This window comes from Lytechinus variegatus, chromosome 3, assembly GCF_018143015.1.
Source record: "Lytechinus variegatus isolate NC3 chromosome 3, Lvar_3.0, whole genome shotgun sequence".
Lineage (NCBI taxonomy): Eukaryota > Metazoa > Echinodermata > Echinoidea > Temnopleuroida > Toxopneustidae > Lytechinus > Lytechinus variegatus.
In genome coordinates, this window is record NC_054742.1 from 37,989,990 (window position 1) to 38,009,912 (window position 19,923).

Below are 19,923 nucleotides of genomic sequence, written 5' to 3' on the forward strand. Positions count from 1 at the left end.
AAATCTAGAGTAAATCGATGACAACGCTGTGGTATAATATTATGGTGGTTCGAATCCCATGCAGCCATGAAGCAATTTCATTCTTTTGCAGGAGATTTATCCACGTTGTCGGCTGCATTGGATGGGCAGCTGACAGAATAAAGTCCTTGGAAACTGCAGCTGGACCCGAAGTCGATACACTCTTGAATTAGCAACTACACAAAACGCCCTTTCTATATTTCATTCCGTTTATTCCCCCCTTTTTTTTTGGGGGGGGGGGCTTTGTTTTTCCTTTTACAAATCATGCATCACATATAGGCCTGGATAAATCGCAAGAATAAGCATTCCAAATGATTCAGCGAAGTAAGTACAGTAATACTAATAAGCACAAAGAAATATCTAGAAAAGAAAGTTGAACCTTGAAAAAAAAAGTAGTTGAACAAACACTCGTAAGGTTCGTAAACTTTCGCAATCTGGGTCTTATAAGACGTGATGTAGTGGTTCTAAAATACCTTCATAAACAGTTTGAATATGTGATATTTCTTTTGCTCGGTCGCCACGCTCAACATAACAATCGAAGGTAATTTATCACTGCATGGGCCAGGGGGGCCAGGGGCGGACTAAAATTACTCAGTTGCTGTCTTCCACCCAATGCCGCCCACTTACGATAGACAATGTTCATCGTATCTTGACTTGCGTATAATTTCTCCATGTTCATAAAAGATTCAGATAATTCACCGAAGAATGTTTTCTCATTTTTTCTTCTTCCATTCAATTCCTCACCATGCATAAGAGGTTTCCACGTTCCTCAACTTCTCTTTCTTTGCAAAGATATTATATGCTATAATAAAGATGATATACACCACACCTGACTACAAATTTTAGCGTGAAGTCACATACGGCGAGTAGATAACAGCAGTTTAACATTTTGGTGGTTTAATGAAATAAAAAATGAATAAAATGGCTGTTTTGACTCGCCGTATGGCCGCCATTTGAGAAATGCGACTGAGGTGTTACCGACGTAATGTATATAGGAATAAAATAAAATCGGGCTATTTCGTTATTGCGGAGAGAATGATGGAAAGGCGTAGGCCTATATAAAAAAATACCCATAAGCTCTGGGCGATGTCCGATATACTTGTTTTAATTTCTGAAAGGTCACGCCATGCACGTAAGAAATAAGAGAGAGAGAGAGAGAGAGGGGGGGGGGGGGATGGAGAATGGGGAAGGGCGGTCAAAATTCTGTCCACTCTACATTCATGGTCCATTATTATTATTAGTCAGGCGCGGTTCCAGGAGGGGGCCGAGCCGGCCCCGGCCCTCCTATTTTTTGACAACCTGCAGAAAAAAGTGTACTCTTTATCTTGATAGAAACTACGAAAAGCAGGAAGAAAAGTAAGAAAGAGCTATTACACCCATGATGTTTAATTTACAGCCTCGTAACCATGGTAACGGCCGGCCCGACCCCGAAAGGAAACAAGAAAAAGATGAGGGGAAGAATTGGAAAATAGACTTTATATAAAAAAGTTCGCTCGCGCATCGCGCTCGCATTGCCTGTGTAATGAATTCCATTCAAGAGGATTAAATGGCACTTCATATAATATACATTCCTTCTCCTGCAAATTGTGAACATCATATAGTTAATCATTTTTGTCTGGAATTATCTTTTTAGTAATCTTTATTTACAATTTATGCCAAAAAATGCTAACATATTATGTTTATTATGTTATGAAAAATGTATCATACAAATGTTATGGATGTAGAAGAAAACAATAAATCAAAATCAAATCAATTCATATATCCAGTTCTCAAATCAATTTGCACACAATATTTTAGCTCACACATCAAGCTTTCATTATTTTGTTTGATTTACACATATTAGTATATAAAAGTTTTCAGCTCACGCTGCGCGCTCGCATTGTTTTATTTGTGAGATACCTATTCTCTTTGGAAATTCTTTCTAAACTTTGTCAAAATGCTCCTGTATCATGTCAGTATATCAAAAAACTAAGCTCGTGCTTCGCGCTTGCATTTGATTGTTTGAGACACACAAGCTTGTTCTTTAATTTTAAATAAAAACGCGCTTAGACCCTCCAGTTTTCAGGTCGGAATATCACTCTCATTATTTAATTGGCGATACTTGTATCCTCTTCATTAATCACTAAAAACAGTCCTAATTGAGTCCCTTAATTATCACGTTACTGTAATAATATTTAAGGCTCGCGCTACGCTTTCGCATTGTTTAGTTGGATACTTTGATTATAGCAATTCTTGATTATAAAAACTGCTCAGAATCTTCAGTTCTAAGGACATAAAATATCAAAGAATTTTTTGCTCGCGCTTCGCGCTCGCATTATACATTAAGACCACATAAGATACCTTATCTTGTTTATAACAATAAAAACTAACATATACTTAAAACCTCCGACTTTAATTAGGACTACCCCCTGAAAACCAACAAAAAATAGAATTATGGCGGCCGATCGAGAAAAATGTTGCTGAAAATATGTTTCGCCCCCCCCCTATTGGCGAAAGCTGGATCCGCCCCTGTTAGTAGTAGTAGTAGTAGAAGTAGTAGTAGTAGTAGTAGTAGTAGTAGTAGTAGTAGTAGTAGTAGTAGTAGTAGTAGTAGTAGTAGTAGTAGTAGTATATAGCAGCAGCAGCGGCAGCAGCAGCAGTAGTAGTAGTAGAAGTAGTAGTAATAGTAGTAGTAGTAGTAGTAGTAGTAGTAGTAGTAGTAGTATAGTAGTAGTAGTAGTAGTAGTAGTAGTAGCAGCAGCAGCAGCAGTAGTTGTAGAAGTAGTAGTAGTATAGTAGTAGCAGAAGTAGAAGTAGTAGTAGGAGTAGGAGGAGTAGTAGGAGTATAGTAGTAGTAGTAGTAGTAGACAGTAGTAGTAGTAGTAGTAGTAGTAGTAGTAGTAGTAGTAGTAGTAGTAGTAGTAGTAGTAGTAGTAGTAGTAGTAGTAGTAGTAGAAGTAGTAGTAGTAGTAGTAGTAGTAGTAGTAGTAGTAGTAGTATAGTAGTAGTAGTAGTTGTAGAAGTAGTAGTAGTATAGTAGTAGCAGAAGTAGAAGTAGTAGTAGTAGTAGGAGTAGGAGGAGTAGTAGGAGTATAGTAGTAGTAGTAGTAGTAGACAGTAGTAGTAGTAGTAGTAGTAGTAGTAGTAGTAGTAGGAGTAGGAGTAGTAGTAGTAGAAGTAGTAGTAGTAGTAGTAGTAGTAGTAGTAGTAGTAGTAGTAGTAGTAGTAGTAGTAGTAGTAGTAGTAGTAGTAGTAGTAGTAGTAGTAGAAGTAGTAGTAGTAGTAGTAGTAGTAGTAGTAGTAGTAGTAGTAGTATATAGCAACAGAAGCAGTAGTAGTAGCAGCAGCAGCAGTAGTAGTAGTAGTAGTAGTAGTAGTAGTAGTAGTAGTAGTAGTAGTAGTAGTAGTAGTAGTAGTAGTAGTAGTAGTAGTAGTAGTAGTAGTAGTAGTAGTAGTAGCAGCAGCAGCAGCAGTAGTTGTAGAAGTAGTAGTAGTATAGTAGTAGCAGAAGTAGTAGTAGTAGTAGTAGTAGTAGTAGTAGTAGTAGTAGTAGTAGTAGTAGTAGTAGTAGTAGGAGGAGGAGGAGTAGTAGGAGTATAGTAGTAGTAGACAGTAGTAGTAGTAGAAGTAGTAGTAGTAGTAGTAGTAGTAGTAGTAGTAGTAGTAGTAGTAGTAGTAGTAGTAGTAGTAGTAGTAGTAGTAGTAGTAGTAGTAGTAGTAGTAGTAGTAGTAGTAGTAGTAGTAGTAGTAGTAGTAGTAGTAGTAGTAGTAGTAGTAGTAGTAGTAGTAGTAGTAGTAGTAGTAGTAGTAGAGTGCACCATCATCAACAATTTCAACATCTATTTATGAACTAGTGCATGATATGATAAAAACAAACATTATTATTAAAACATACAAGAGACATCAAAAGAGAGTTTACCTTTTACCCTTTCAACCTTTCGCATTATCAAGTTCTCTTGAATGATGACTGAATATATTCACATTGAATTGATGCTGTATGAAAGGTTCCTTTTTAATTCCCGTTTGTATGTTTCTGGTGAAAGTCAGACTCTTCTTCGTGAGTCTCCTTTTTCCATCTTTCGTCTGACTTACGTCCGCTTTTGATATAGCGTTGTCGAAGAAACAGTGAAAGCTATACAGGAATTCAAGGTTTTGAGGCAGACCAAACAATGGGTCACAGGTATAGATAGACATGAGAGAGAAAAACAGAAATATGGAAAAGTAAAAGAAACTAAAACCCCAGGGAAATAGAACAAGGAAAATTTAGTGAAAGAAGTCAACTTCTGATGATCTGAAAAGCAAGGTTAGATGGAACCCATAACGGCGACGACATCGACGACGGCGACCAAGCGGAAGAAGAAGTAAAGGAGAAGAATCATTGACTATCAACAAAAAAATGCTATCTTTGCATCAAGTACCTATATTGACTTTGGTCGTACATGTTTTAACTTCAATAATTTGAACACAATGACTTTTATCATACTGATCAACCCTCAACATCTTCAAGAATATCATTATACTGTTACTAATTGTGGGTACCGGTATTGCTTTCTTAAGGGAAATTTAGAGCTGCCCTAGCTATTGCTTTGAGAAGCCAAAAAAAAAGAATAAATTGTCGCGAGATGAAATACACACGAATCTAGGTAGCAAGATGAATACCAACGGACGTCATATGACGTCAGAGCATGCAGACGAATTTCATTGTGAAATTTCGGATGGCGGGAGAGAGGTTTCGGGGAGAATAGACCTTTAAAATAAAGAAGATTCGGGTAAAGAAAGAACGACACGACCGAGGAGAAGGTTCAAAGGGACATCATCGAAGCTTATACAGTTACAATTAAATGCGCCAAGATATGCATTCAAGGAGAAAATCTGATGAACTTGTGTTTCTTAGAGCTGTGTGCTTATTTGATATGTTTACAACTAAATATGAAGCCACACCCAATCTTATTGAGAGCGATATCCCCTGTTCGTTCAGTTGTTATTCATTTTAGTTTATTGATTTGTATTTGAGAAGGTGTTCGAGGTTCAAGTCCATTGATGTAAGGGAACAGTGGCGTAGTGAGTCAAAAGTTTTGAGAGGGCGAGATATGACGTGTCGGGCAGAATCTCGTATTTTTTTTAAGTTGCGAGAGGGGGAAGCAAGCGAGCAAAAATTTCGAAATTTTTATTGCAAAAATCAAATTTTGTGATAGATCATGAAAAATATTCAGAAAATAAAATACTATACTTCACCTTTCTCTCTCTCTCTCTCTCTCGTTTTCTTTCTCTCTTCTTTTTTTCTTGGTCGAGAACACCCCCCCCCATCTTTCGTCACTGTAAGAGAATTTAGAAGAAATTTGCAAAAAGAAGAAAAATCCAGGTGTTTTGACAGGTTTCCCATAAAATAGAGTGATAGTTTGGATGCATTTAGATGCAATTTGGTCGCTCAGCACCCTCAAATCGTTATGTAGAAATTTTTCTTAGATATTTAAAAAGGGAAGTATAAAAACTCTTTCATCATATTACGCTTATGGAAAAAAATCACGGTTTTGTGAAAATATAAGCCTAAAATAGCAATGATTTTCATATTTTAAGAATTGTACGAGGGTATTAGTTCTCCTTCAGTTATTGAAATTAAATCATATTTGGCTTGAAACTGCATGGCCTAAAATAGACACTGCCTTAAAGTTACTGACAGAATGAAAGTTGTATTTACTTTAAATTACGATTATAATTTATGTTTTTCACTCGCTTACATTTTTTTCATACCTGAAAGTATTCATTTTTGTTTGTATTTTATGAGGGTGTTTTATCTGGGATCGGAATGTTTGTTGGTTTAAAGGCTTGATTTGTTTATCAAACCATTCTCCCCAAAATTGTAAATAGTGGTAAACGCAAATGTATACTCTCCGGCTAAAGCGTCGCCAATTTACAATGAAGGGCGTCTGCGGTTTAACACAATATTCTTCTTTTACAATTTCAAGCCACCGTAACACTTTGTATTCGGATAGATTCGGATATAATAGATATATCAATGGATTTCAGTTCTGATTAGGGAAAGGCCTATGATTATGCAGACCACATTTTAATGATTTCTAGTGAATTTATATGTGATATTAACTCTCCTACAAATCATTCATTTCATTATCCCATTATTACAACCTCATCTATGTTCTTCTGTTTTGCAATACATTTTTTGTAGTGTTCATATTTAATGTTAGATATAACTATTTGAGAATGTCGTTATTTTTATAAAATTATATAAACATAGCATGACTATCCTTCATCCAACGGACTTGAATTCTTAACCAAACAGTTTTTAGTATATTTCGATGCATAACATGTTTTTATATGTAGGCCTAAAGAGAACGCGAAAATCTTTGGAAAAGCAGATTTGAAACAGGAAGTAATTATAAAAGTGGAAACTTCTGTGACGTATTGTATGAATGAATACGCTGAAAATCAAACTACTTTTAACTACTTTATTTACTTCGTAAATACTGGAAACAAAATAAAATATCACCTATATTGTTTACTGTTTTATAGGATGGCTCTCATATACACGACACTTTCAGGGGTGGATCCAGCTTTTGCCAGTAGGGGGAGGAGGCCGATTTTTTTTCACACGTATTAATTTTCCCCGATTAGCCACTCAAAGTAAATTTTTGTTTTCTCTGAAAGGGTAGTCCTAATAGTCATTTCCTACATTATTATCATGACTATAAAATAACAAACTTATAATAGTGCCACACACACACACACACACACACACACATATATATATATATATATATATATATATATATATATATATATATATATATATAATCATAAAAGGTATAGTAAATGCCGTAGAAATGAAATCATAGATTTTAAAAGGAGCATAGCTCATGAACAGACGTGTTTTTCACGACTGTTTCAGAAACGGATTTTGAATTCTCTTTTTTGTCACATCATTGGCACTGACGAAGAGTGTGACTTTACCTTTCATTTTTGAGAGCTATGCTCCTTTTAAAATCTATGATTTCATTTCTACGGCATTTACTATACCTTTTATGATTATATTATTCCATATGCAGAAGCAGACTATTTCTATTTTATATATATATATTCATGTATTTTGTCCAGCATGTCCAGAAAATTACACGTTCTGGGCAATATTAGATGTTGGTGATCCTGAACAAGACGAATATGTAAGCAAATCATTACAGCGAGCACGAAGCGCGAGCAGAAAATTTTTCTTTATTCTTTTTTTATTCGTTCTGGCCTGATCGAAAAGAGACCTGTTAAGGACTGTTTGCGGTTTGCCATGAATATAGTACATATTTCATTTAAGACCTAAAAGTAGTCTGTTATAGAATTGATATAGAGGACTGGTAACTCATAAATCCAAATGCAAGTGCGCAGCGCTAGCTGATAAGTTTTGAAAATCAGACCTGAAAAGGGATATTTTGAGAACTTTATGGAATACATGACGAGTATAGATACTGAGCAAATTAAATAATGCAAGCGCGCAGCGCGAGCTGATGCCAATAAACGGGAATTTTAAAGACCACTTTTTAAATCTCAATTTATATATCAATCAGAATAATGAGAGCTCGATATCCGAGCAGAATGTATTTATATAGTGACATGATTTTTTTTATTCAAGTTTTCCCCTCACCTTATTTTGTTCTTTCGTTTCCCTCCTCTTTTTTCCTCTTCTTTTTCCCCTCCTCTCTCTTCTCCTTTTCTTAGGCAGCGTCATTTAGAATTCCGTTTGGTGCGCCAAAATATAGAAATATAACCACCCCCCCCCCTCTTTCTCTCATCCCATTAGTCGCACCGACCACCACCATCGTTATCAACACATTGGATGCCTTAATCTTAAAGTAGTTTCACAAGTTCAATCACTTAATTTACAGAAAGAAGTGAAAATGTAGATATGAATTAAGATGCAGAAATTAAAACATGTAAGTATTAATGACAATATAAAATGACAAGTCAAAGGACCTTTTCAACGCTTATAGCCCTGCTCAAGAAGTCAAGATAAATGTGGAGCAAACATTTCAAGGGTTGAACAAAAATCAAGGCCACCGAAGGAAACGCACGCCTTACGCATCTCCAGGGTTTTATTTCTTCTTTTGATTTCCAACACCGATGAAAATGGAGAAAAATAAAGGAACTTGTTATGTTTGTTACAGTATGTGCGAGCTATATTATCGAGGGACCGTCATCGTTACACAGTCTCGTGATATTGGTCGTATCCAAGACAGCTTATATTAAATTGGTTCGTGGTGCAATGTTTCCAGATTTAAATTGGAGTAGCCTGACAAGGTACATGGAGGGAGGGGGGGGGGTGGGGCATTGAACTCCATACTTTACTTTATTAAGAGTTTAGCTGGGAAGGGGCACGTTGTGGTCAAGGAGGGTCCAGTACTAATATTGGCGTAGGGCTATAATGACAATGGTGGCTGGTGGATCCCCAAACACATCTCCCCCACAACAAACAAAAAATAAACAAAACATTTTTCTTTCGTTGTTTAACGTAATCGCATTTCCTTGAACATCTGACATTTTACATAACTAATCTATGAAAGAATTCAATTTTTGCTGAGAAAGGTTGATATTCTTGCCTAGCTGTCTAATTCCCAGTCATCTGTATCAAGAACTCAGTCCCCTCAAAATATTTTCCTTATTACGCCACTGGGAGAAAACCCGAAACAGATAGAATGGGAATTTCAGATCGTCGACCATTATTCAACCCTTCACCATTTTTGCCATATTTAAAATTGATATTTTGAGCCCTTTTTAATCATGAATGATAATAATGGATATGAATGACAGGAGAACTTTGGCTGACCATAAATTTTTCAAATAATAAAATATGTAACATTGAGCAGTCCAGAAGGGGAGGGGGGGGAGTGGCTCCGCATGGATTTATTTATTTTATTTTATTATTATTAATTTTTTTTTTTTGGGGGGGGTAAATAAAGACACCAAACCCTTTTTTTGTCGAAGTCGGTGTCCCCCTTCATGTAAATCGTGGATCTACAGCTGAAATTGAGTCAGGGTTAGAGAAAGGGCAAATGCTTTACGATATATTAGTACTGTATTATATTTCCTCCTTTTAGACTACATCATGTACATTCGTTATTTCATCTATTTTTTTAAATGAGCAAAAACCGTGAGCCCGTACACAAAAATATTCAAGTGTTACTTCCTTGGTGTTACCCCGCAAACATTCAAGAACACTCTGGATCCAGATGTAACATATCTAAACCAATATGTGATTGAACATACTAACAACCATAAACCCCAACACTTTTTGTTGTAAGTTTTCAATTACCACCCGTCCACATCTTTTCGATGTCACTGTTTGATTATGTCGAAATGTCAGATCATAATTGTATCATTGACTTACTGCAAAATGTAAATTTGATTTTGTATGGAGTAAATTCTACTCAATTCAGCTTCTCAATGACAATAATACATTTCTCTTTTTTTTGGGGGGGATGGGGGCAGGAGGGGAGGAAGAGACTGAGGTATACCTTTCTAAAGCAATTTTGTTAAAATTAAATCAAACATTATTATGAGCAATAGAATACAAACTTTCACCACATCTGCTTCTATTTGTCCCTCTCACCAGTACAATCATGATCCATCTTATTTATGATACACAACAACGAATGCCCCAGAACAGATTGTGATTTTCTCATATTTTAATTACGATCTCACGACGTCCGCTGTGTCTTCCTGCATTTCAAATTTTCAATGTCTTATGATAATCAAACTGTACAAAATAGAATAGACAAGAATCAACATTGCCTTTTAAGTATTCACACATCCGAGCACTCATCCATGATAATGTCACATTCCGAGTCTTGTTTATACAAAATAAATTTGTTTACGCATACACATTTTTTCATGAACAAATCACTACACTTCCCATCATTCATCCACTGTCTGTTCACACTATATGAATCTCGTTTTATACAAAATAATCTTCTTTTTACAAATACATTTTTTTGACCAGATCAAGATTGAATCCCTCAGAGCAACAAGTACAAATCACTAGTACTAGTACTTTGTCTTGTAAATCAAATTTGTTCATTTGAAGCATTAAAACTCAAAGCTGACACAGAGAAAGTATCATTTACTTTACTGCTTAGAGCCAAAGTTAGTATCTCTCTACCTAATCCCTCTCTTTATTCTCCAATAAGGGAGTTATAAACTGAGGTATAAAGAAAATAATTGTCACATCATTACATTTTCTTTTCAAGAAGACACACTCTTTCTTTGAGTGTGAAAGTCCCATCGTTTTGTCCCATGACATACACAAATCTCTGGTAAATTTCAACAAAGCAGTTAACAAAACAAACATTAACACTGCTTAAACTTAAAAAAAAATTACCACACAAAATATACCTTACACATTACAGTTTAACTTTGCTCTTCAAAAATATATACTCTAGGAATATACATATTGACTACTATTGTATATAAATCTACAATTGTTTATCGAAAGAGAAATGCATTGTTACAAAATTAATGTTCTTAATTACTCTCTTGATACTCAACACCAGTGCTGAGATTTTCTTTACTTGAACATTAGGTTTCTTGCTTGAATTGAATCACTTTGTTTCCTTGATTTTTTTCTTTATTTCCACGTCTGGTTCATTTCCCTTTTCCACATGGAATCATACTACTGGAATAGTTACTGTATGCAAATTGCCTTTTCAAATGAAGGCTTCTACTGTATTAGTTCATATCAGAAAATAAGATTAATAATAAAAGAAAACAATATCAACATATATTACCAACAGTGGAATGCTATGAAATAATATTCTTTTATTAAAAAAAAATCAGGAATATTGCTTATCATTTGATATGGCATTTAGCATAAATGATAAGAAATATTTCATAACCTAACCAAGTACACTGTCAAACCAATCACACTTTCTCAAAGATCTAACTTTTAGTCAATAGCTCGGGAAAGAAATTAACAAAAAAAAATGATCTTTTTATTGATCATAACACTTTGCTCAAGAAAAAATTTGATTGGCACATGTAATTGATCTGTCCCAATTTTGTTGTTGAAAATCATCTTAGAAATATTTTAATATACCTCTTATGGTAACTAAGAGATTTTGAAATTGTTCAAGTTTGTTGAGTCATCGTGAAGAAACTTTTGGCTCACATATTAGCATTTCATATTCCAGGCATTCTTAAAATCATGTGTTAAACTTTACAACAGCATATGAAACCTCCACGCCCCAATATATAAAATTTGTAAGCAACCATTGGAACTTTTAAGTACCCAATGCTTCTATATAAAAATATAAAAACCAATGACATTACTGAAATTTTCAGAGAATGACTACTGTCCAGTGCTGTCTGCTATATGAAGCTATACCCTGGCATGTGTTTCCATACTTCTATGCCTACTTGTGGGAAACTTTCACAAACACCATTCACTGATATTGTAAGAGAATTACTACTGTCCAGTGCTGCCTGCTATAAAGCCATACCCTGACTTATGTTTCCATACTTCCATGGCTACTTGGGGGACACTTTCACAAGCGTCAATCTCAATGAATGCTCATTTGTGGAACATTGTGATTGCACTTCTGGATAAGATCTAATGAAGGAGATCTCAACCCAATCTGTAAACTAGCTGCCAAGTTGAATTGTATACAAAGATGAAAATACTGACATCAAATGCGCATCAACAGTGTAATCGGCCCACCTCCCATAACTAATCACCACATAAACCAATACAAACCCTGAATACTTTATAGTACACATTTTCACTTATTTGTAATGCATAGAAACAACATAATTCAGTAAGCACTAAGTAGATTTTGATCAAGATAATTAAATTACAAATTAGACCATCAAAGTATGAATCCATATGATTTTATGTTTCCATCTGTTGCATAATAGGCTCACATAATGTAACTTTCACATGAAATATTATGAGATACTACAAATTTACAAAAATATGAATTAAAAAAAATCTTTAGTTCATCTGTCTGAATGCCCAATTAATCATCATTTATTGGTGTATCTGACTTTTGCAATCAAATAAAAACAACATCAAGATCGATGGTGTAGAGTTATATGTATTTGTAGATGTTCTCTTAAAGGTCAAGTCCACCTCAGAAAAATGTTGATTTGAATCAATAGAGAAAAATCAGACAAGCACAATGCTGAAAATTTCATCAAAATCGGATATAAAATAAGAAAGTTATGACATTTCAAAGTTTCGCTTATTTTCAACAAAATAGTTATATGAACTAGCCACTTACTTCCTAATGAGAGAGTCGATGATGTCACCCACTCACTATTTCTTTTGTTTTTTATTGTTTGAATTATACAATATTTCAATTTTTATGAATTTGACAATTAGGACCTCCTTGCCTGAAGCAAAAAATGTTAAAATAAAGGAATTCCACGTGTTCAGGGAGGAATGAAACTTCATTTCACATGACAATGACAAGAAAATTAAAATATTTCATATTTCATATAATAAAATACAAAAGAAATAGTGAGTGAGTGATGTCATCAACTCTCTCATTTGGATGTAACTGGCTCGTTCATATAACAATTTTGTTGAAAATAAGCGAAACTTTAAAATGCTATAACTTTCTTATTTTACAACCGATTTTGATGAAATTTTCAGTGTTATGCTTCTTGAATTTTTCTCTTTTTACTCAAATCAAGTTTTTGTTGGGGTGGACTTGTCCTTTAAGAACACATCCACAACAGGCAGACATCCAAAAATGAATTATACCAATGATGGTGTTGGGAGTTACCAGGCATGTGCAATAACATGTCTGTAACAAGGATCAATCTTGAATTAAGTAGGCAACACAATGGTGGAAATGCTAAATAGTAAATACATACAGTGCACATTAAAAAGTGATTCTGCATCTACACGTACAGAATTACACCTATCCACAGGTTTGACTATTTTTAGTTGCTCACAATTGTATTCATTTCTATTTTTTCTGATGAATTTATGCTTTACTTACTGGTAATTTCAAATCTCAATATTAAGATGTCGATTGTCGAGGCACATAGGGATACTAAATATCATCAATACAAAAATCCTATCCAATAAATATATTCTATACATATACAATCTATTCAAGACATTTCATTTTTTTCCATCCTACATGTACATGTAAATCTAAAAATACAAAGTAGTTTGTATCTTTTTTTTTTCACACCCTGATTTTGGCAAACACACATTATGTAGAAAATCCACTCTTTTTTAATGGAAGTGACTACCAGACCCCACATGGAATGACTGGACTTGTCAATTTTTTCAACAGGCTTTTATTTTTCAGCAATATATACCATAAGGCTTGAGTCAAAACATTAACCCCATGTTTAATCAACTGTTGTCATAGAGAAGCTTACTTTTTGGTAAACATTATAACTGTTTGGGAAAAGTGACCAAAAATACCTTGAAACTGACAAAATATTCCCTTAATTCATATCATACAGCTTTGAAATGAATTAAGAATGTAAATTTCACTAATACATATTTCTAATTTGAAAGGAAAAGATGTTAAATCATGTAGGCCCTAATATTTCTGTTAAAAAAGATAGAAGATTTGCATTTTGAAGTCTACATAACATCTCTACAATACACAAATTTTAGCATGTGGGGACAAATACAAATATCATGGTTTGGTCTTGGATTGTTCTGACTTCTAACTTACATCTTGTCATGAAAATGTCAATGAATTTGATAACCTGTAAATATTTCCCTTAACATTCTACAAATTTAAATTCATTTAATAGCAATATGATATGAATTTGGGCAATTTTAGGGTGTTTTTCAGTTATTTCTTATTAAATATCTTTTGCCCTTTTGAACATAAAATGTAACCGCCTGTTTCTTTTTGTTTCGATGTTTCTTTTAAATGAATGTAATGACTAAGCCCTAAGACTTGTGTGTATGTTAACTACAAATATATATACATACAGTGCGTCCCAGAAAAAACGAAACCGAGATTTGATGATTTATCATAACTTAATCACAAATACAATAGACAAGTGACCTACCATTGTCAAGCTTAGAATCTCCTCTTTCATCTTAAATTGAATTATTTCTCATTCACGCATGAATGAGCAAAAACAATTTGAAAAGGGGATGACAAAAAGTCACTTCGCGGGCTGTATCTGGGTTTTAAAAAGAAAACCACATTTAAAAAAAATTCAATATCTGCTCTTTAATTTGATACCTCAATTACAGAAAATGGTCAAGAAATAAGAAAGTTCCGTTTTGTTGACGAATCAACCATGCATTAAGTCGTTTGTTACCGTGCGATAGCCTCTATGGGAAACCGGTAAAAACATGTTTATTTAATGAAATTATGGAAATACAAGCATTGTTTCGAGGGATCATAACATTTTTACTTCTTGACCATTTTCTGTGATTAAGGTATCAAATAAATAAGCAGATATTGATCTTTTTAGTAATGCGACTTTTTTTTTGAAATTTATATACCCCCCGCCAAATGAGTTTTTGGCATCCTTTCTTTGAATTGTTTTTGCTCACTCATGCTTGAATGAGGAATAATGTAAGTAGTATCAGATGAAAGAGGAGATTCTAAGCTTTACGTTGGTAGGTCATTTGTCTATTGTATTTATGATTAAGTAATGGTAAATCATCTTTTTTTTGTGGGACGCACTGTATAATATATATATATATATTGGGGGATATAATCAATTAACTTTTTACCATCCCCTTGCATAATAAGGAAATAATACAAAGTTGTAGGACATGCATGCGAATACATTCTTGATTTAGGATGGATGTTTATCTCTTTGAAAACACCACATGATTCTTACATGGAACCTATAGTTCTAAACTCAGCCCTGTTATGTTATATCATCTTTAGATATTAATGAAGGTCCAAATAACTTCTAAAAGATTTCTTCTACATATTCCACATGTTGCCTTCACTCAAATAAGACATTTATAAACATTAAAATTACCTTTTAAAAAATCTAATTAGGGTACCAAAGTAGCCAAATAAGAATTCATACCCTCAATTATTTGAAATTCTTTAGGAAAATAATGGAGAAATGGGGTCTTCGATTTCACCAGCAATGATATGACTACTGACTACTTGTACATTCTTATTTCAGAATTAATCAAGAATGCAGTTCTTGAGTTGTTTGCAACCTTCCTACAAGAACAGGCTTTGTTGAAATACAAGAACACCTACATCATTCTGTACAACAGCATGATCTATCTTTTGAATTATATACACAAGAAATGAATCTGTAAAATCATCATTCGTACATAAGAACGTCATAATTTATAACACATTCACAATATAATAATCCAAAACCAAAGCATATTCATAGTACCTGATTGGAGGAGAAAACATTAAATGGCAAGAGGTATTTCAAACTTGTTTATCATACAAACATAAATTCTTAAGTAACATTTTTTGTGGAGTAATAATTCAGAGTACAAAAACAAAACAAAATATAAAATGTACCTGTTCAGTGTGTAATATTAGAGATAATGTCAGCCATTTCAGAATTTTTTGAAGAGGCGGGGTTTAGTTTGGAAAAGATTCGTGTCATGACAGGGTAAATAGTAAAATAAATGATTGAAAAAATTGAGAAAAGGGGGAAAAGACCCAAACATTTTCAGGTCTAGTCTACACACACTTGACATGCACATCCAACTAAAAGGAACTTTATAATGAAACATGTGTCTGTTTAATTTCAACATAAGTCCAGATTAGATTACAGAATATGATACTAGTCGAGAAATTGGCTTTGCATGAAAAATGAAATTAAATAGCACCTTTATTCAGGTGGGATGGTAAAAAAGGGAGGAAAAGATGAAAATAGGAAGCAGATGCTATCACTAAGGCCAAAACAATAGCTCCATCAAGGGCCTGTTGCATAAAACTTTTCCCATTAAAAAAAACTCTGGCAACCCCCCCCCAAAAAAAAAAATGCCAGAGTTTTTTTCTTTTATGCAGCAGGCCCCAGGATTAAATGCTTGCAATTACTTAAATGAACTTAAAGAAAGGCATAAATGCTAAATCATCATGTGATAATAAACAGAAGACATCTTGAATTATTTGTATGTACTTTCCTTTCATTTCAGCATTGTTCAGATGATTTGTAAGTTGTAAAGTACAAAGAAAATGGATAAATCTTCAACTTGCTTGAAGTTCTTCTACTATTTCTATGATCAGAGCTCAACAGGTTTCCATTTTAGAATGTCAATCATGTATATGCCAACTACAAGACTTGCAAAATGACTACGCTTCTAATAAAACTTGACTTACACATTGGTAGACAGTTGCATTTTAATGAGGGCTTTCGAGATTGGCTTTTGCAATGTTTCGACCAGGTAATATTTCTTGGTGAATATGTGTCCAACCAAAAAAGTGGCAAAAATCTCAAGATCATCCAACGTTCTAGTATGTTTAAACCAACAATATGGTAATATTGACAGTTGGTCAATTACAATTTTTACCAATATTTGTGAATAGACACACATTCACAAAGAAATCTTACAGGAATTTACAAACACTTTATGGCATGGTGACATAATTATGCGTTGTGCACTGAAAACTGGTGGTGGTAGAGGAGATAATCATTCTTAGGATAACTTATAGATGAGATCTATATCCTTTGTTCATACTTAATCTTGTAGCATGTAGAACCCTAAATGCAGTAAACCACAATATCATTGGATAGAAGGCTGTTCCTATCTGCTACAGTACATCATTTATTGCTTCTTCTTTCTGTGATCTTCTACAAAAAATCACACTTCCTGGTGTTCTTTCAGACTGATAAACTTTCAGAACTTCACAAATGAATTTACAGTCTAATAACGGCCTTTTAATAACAGGCCTGTACCTTGTTTCAGTTCAGGTATCTAAATGAAAATCAAATTCCCCTCTCCTACTGTCTGCTGAACATGTGCTGGTGCTGACACTACTGGCCGGAGTTGTAAGTTCACTGGACAACGATGAGGTTGATGAGGTGGATGAGGATGCCGATGAGGATGTTGACATCCATGAGGTGGGGTCTGGGCTGAGGCAGTGGCAGCCATCAACTGCACACCGACATGAACCAGTCCGACATGGACTCGTTGTGAGCTTCTGTTCAAACTCTTTTAGCTGACCCATGAAGTTGAAGTTGGGGGAGATGTTGGACTTGCGTTTCTTGACAAAATCATATGCATCGTTGAGAGAGAGGCAGAGCTTTTGCATGAGGTATGCTACAGTTACAGTCACAGAGCGGCTTACACCTGCCAGACAGTGAACAAGGATGCCAGATTTGGCACGGCGAGCTTCATCTGTAAGAACAAAGAAAAAACACATAATTTAGAAATGTGATGAACATTTATAGCTCCTCATTTTATTCCAATAATCCAATAATGTAGATGGACAAGACTTTCACTCATCAAATAAAAAGAAAATTGATAAAGATAGAATGGGATTTAAATATGTCTGATATTTTTAGGCAAGGCAACTTTAATGAATAGATTTCTGACAGTGGTCACTCCTACAAACAGGAAATGACAGGGTTCATCAAAAATTTCAACCATAGACAAATAAAACCCTCATCAAGAAAACAATTGAGGAAGTTTACACAAGTTGGTAACAGATCAATAGCAAAAACAAATTTGTATAATTACAAGGGAGGATGGTGTTTTTTAATTCTCTTACATTGGCCACTGGTAATTTTAACTTCCTAAAATCAATGACTGATTTTTTTCATTGACCAATATGTACATTGTTAGAAGAAAAAGACCAGTTAGAAAAAGGTAACAGAAGGGAAAAAAAGAACAAAGCTTATATATTTTACACATGAGTCACCACATATTGTGGGGATGTCATGGTCTAGCTAGTGGAAACAACTCTTGTCTTTCAATCAGAGGGACTTGGTTTCAAATCCCAGCCATGACTTGTTTTCCTTCATTAAGTATTTAACACATTACGCTGCACTTTACCCAGGTGAGGTGAATGGGTAACTGGTAGGAATTATTCCTTGATGCTTTAGTGCCGATATGGCAGCTCAGCTCAGCTTTTATGATACCAAGTATCATAGTGCAACATTTACATGTATGCACATGGTATCTGCATTATACACAGGGACATATTGTTTATGTTTAACTACAGTAATTGTTTCCAGCAAGTTTATTTAACAGTGGTCACTTAATCAAATAGGAAACGGAATAAGTTATCAAACATTTCAACTAAAACAAACACTTTATCAAGGAAATACAGTGATTGCTGATAAATAATGTAATAAATAGCACAAAACTCAAAACTCAAAATTTGAACTACTGTAGGCCTACTTAACCAGACCTGCCAACCTCTGGGAATGAAAAACTGTATTCTGTGATAAAAAGAAATGTATTTTCCCCCCAAAAGTGTATTTCATAATAAAATTCTTGGCGCACTCGCTCATCGCGGCACTCAAGCTGCATGCAAGCTGAAATGCGCACTGCTCTTGCAGATGAAAAAAAAACATTGAAACATGTGTTTAACAAAATGTTTGAAAAAAAAATGTTACCTGGAATTACATTGATCTAATAACCATATTTGTGTATGTTTTATGAAAAGAGACATAGAGATGATTTTTCTCAATAAATTACGATTTTGTAAAAAAAAAAAAAAAATTTAACATACTTTTTAAGAAAAAAAACATACTGACATATTTTGGTTGCAAAAATGTACTAAATACGCCTAAAAAAGTACTGGTTGGCAGGCCTGCTTAACTAATACCACAATTTGGTTTAGGGTCTTGGGTTCAAATCCCAGCCAGGGTAATAAAATCTAAGTCCTTTGGAAGCACATAGAGACATTATTCATGTGTTATGCACTATAAACTACTATAAACTATTATTATTATTCATGTATGTGCCTAACTAAAAATAAACATGCAATCATGCACTGCAATAGCATCACACACAGCTTTATTGCATAACCATTTAAAATGGTTTTATTATTTGGAAGTGCCCCAAATATGGGTGCCAACAGTTAGTATTTGAAAGTCAAATTAATCTATACTTAATTCATTGATTGTTCTTTTAGAGGTTAAACACAACTTTTGAAAGCATTCAACTTTTTTTGTTCTACAAATGATGAAAATTTCCATTCAAAATGTCAAATCTTTTGTTTTAAATTTAAGCAATACCTTATCAGTTCATACATGTATAATAATAATAATAGGCATTTATATAGCGCCATCTATCTAGAAAAATATTCTATTCCGAGGCGCGTTATTATTATTGTTATATAATTATTTTTATATTGTTATATATAAACATGTAGTTAATCAGGCTGTATAAAGTATATTTACTGTGGAGATATGCATGGGGATCCAGATCATTTTAGCTTACTAATGCCTACATAAGAATAAAGAATATGCTACTGTTTATATTTATATGTTCATTAACTTCATTCAATTACATAGAATCAAGAAATGGGAAAGCAAGCTACCGTATTATGTACATGTAAAGCTAGATATGACACAAGACATAAAGAAAAGGAAAAAAATAAAACAGACCAAACTTTGTATAATTTTACACATAAGTCACCATATATAATATGTTGTTACTAGCAAAGAAATTTTATAGTGGTCACTTCATCAAACAGGAAATGACAGAATTCAAACATTTCAAACAAAACAAATAAACACCCATCAAGCAAACAAAAATATTGAAGTAAACATATTTTGCAACAAGAGATAATTATAAGTTAGTATCACTTTTGCATAATAATAACACAGAAAAATAAAAGTAATTTTACCCTCAACCACTCTCACACTGGCCTCATTTATATTAAAAAAGAGTGTATTTTTTGGTTACAAACATTTCCCCTATGATTCATACATCATCAGAATTTACAATGCAGATTCTCTTCCTCTCTGCTCTGGACAATATTTCATGTGATGAACTAC

At 34.0% G+C, this 19,923-nt stretch overlaps 1 protein-coding gene across 1 annotated transcript in view; it reads right to left on the reverse strand.

The window, feature by feature from the left end:
- Positions 1-15,239: 15,239 nt before the first annotated feature.
- The window catches only part of LOC121410948 (dual specificity protein phosphatase 6-like), a 29,742-nt gene continuing 25,058 nt past the window's right edge, over positions 15,240-19,923 (reverse strand). The window contains exon 3 of the mRNA XM_041603357.1: positions 15,240-17,311. Within this exon, the coding sequence (XP_041459291.1) occupies positions 16,881-17,311 (431 nt within the window). The 3' untranslated portion in view covers positions 15,240-16,880. The remainder of the gene's footprint in view (positions 17,312-19,923) is intronic.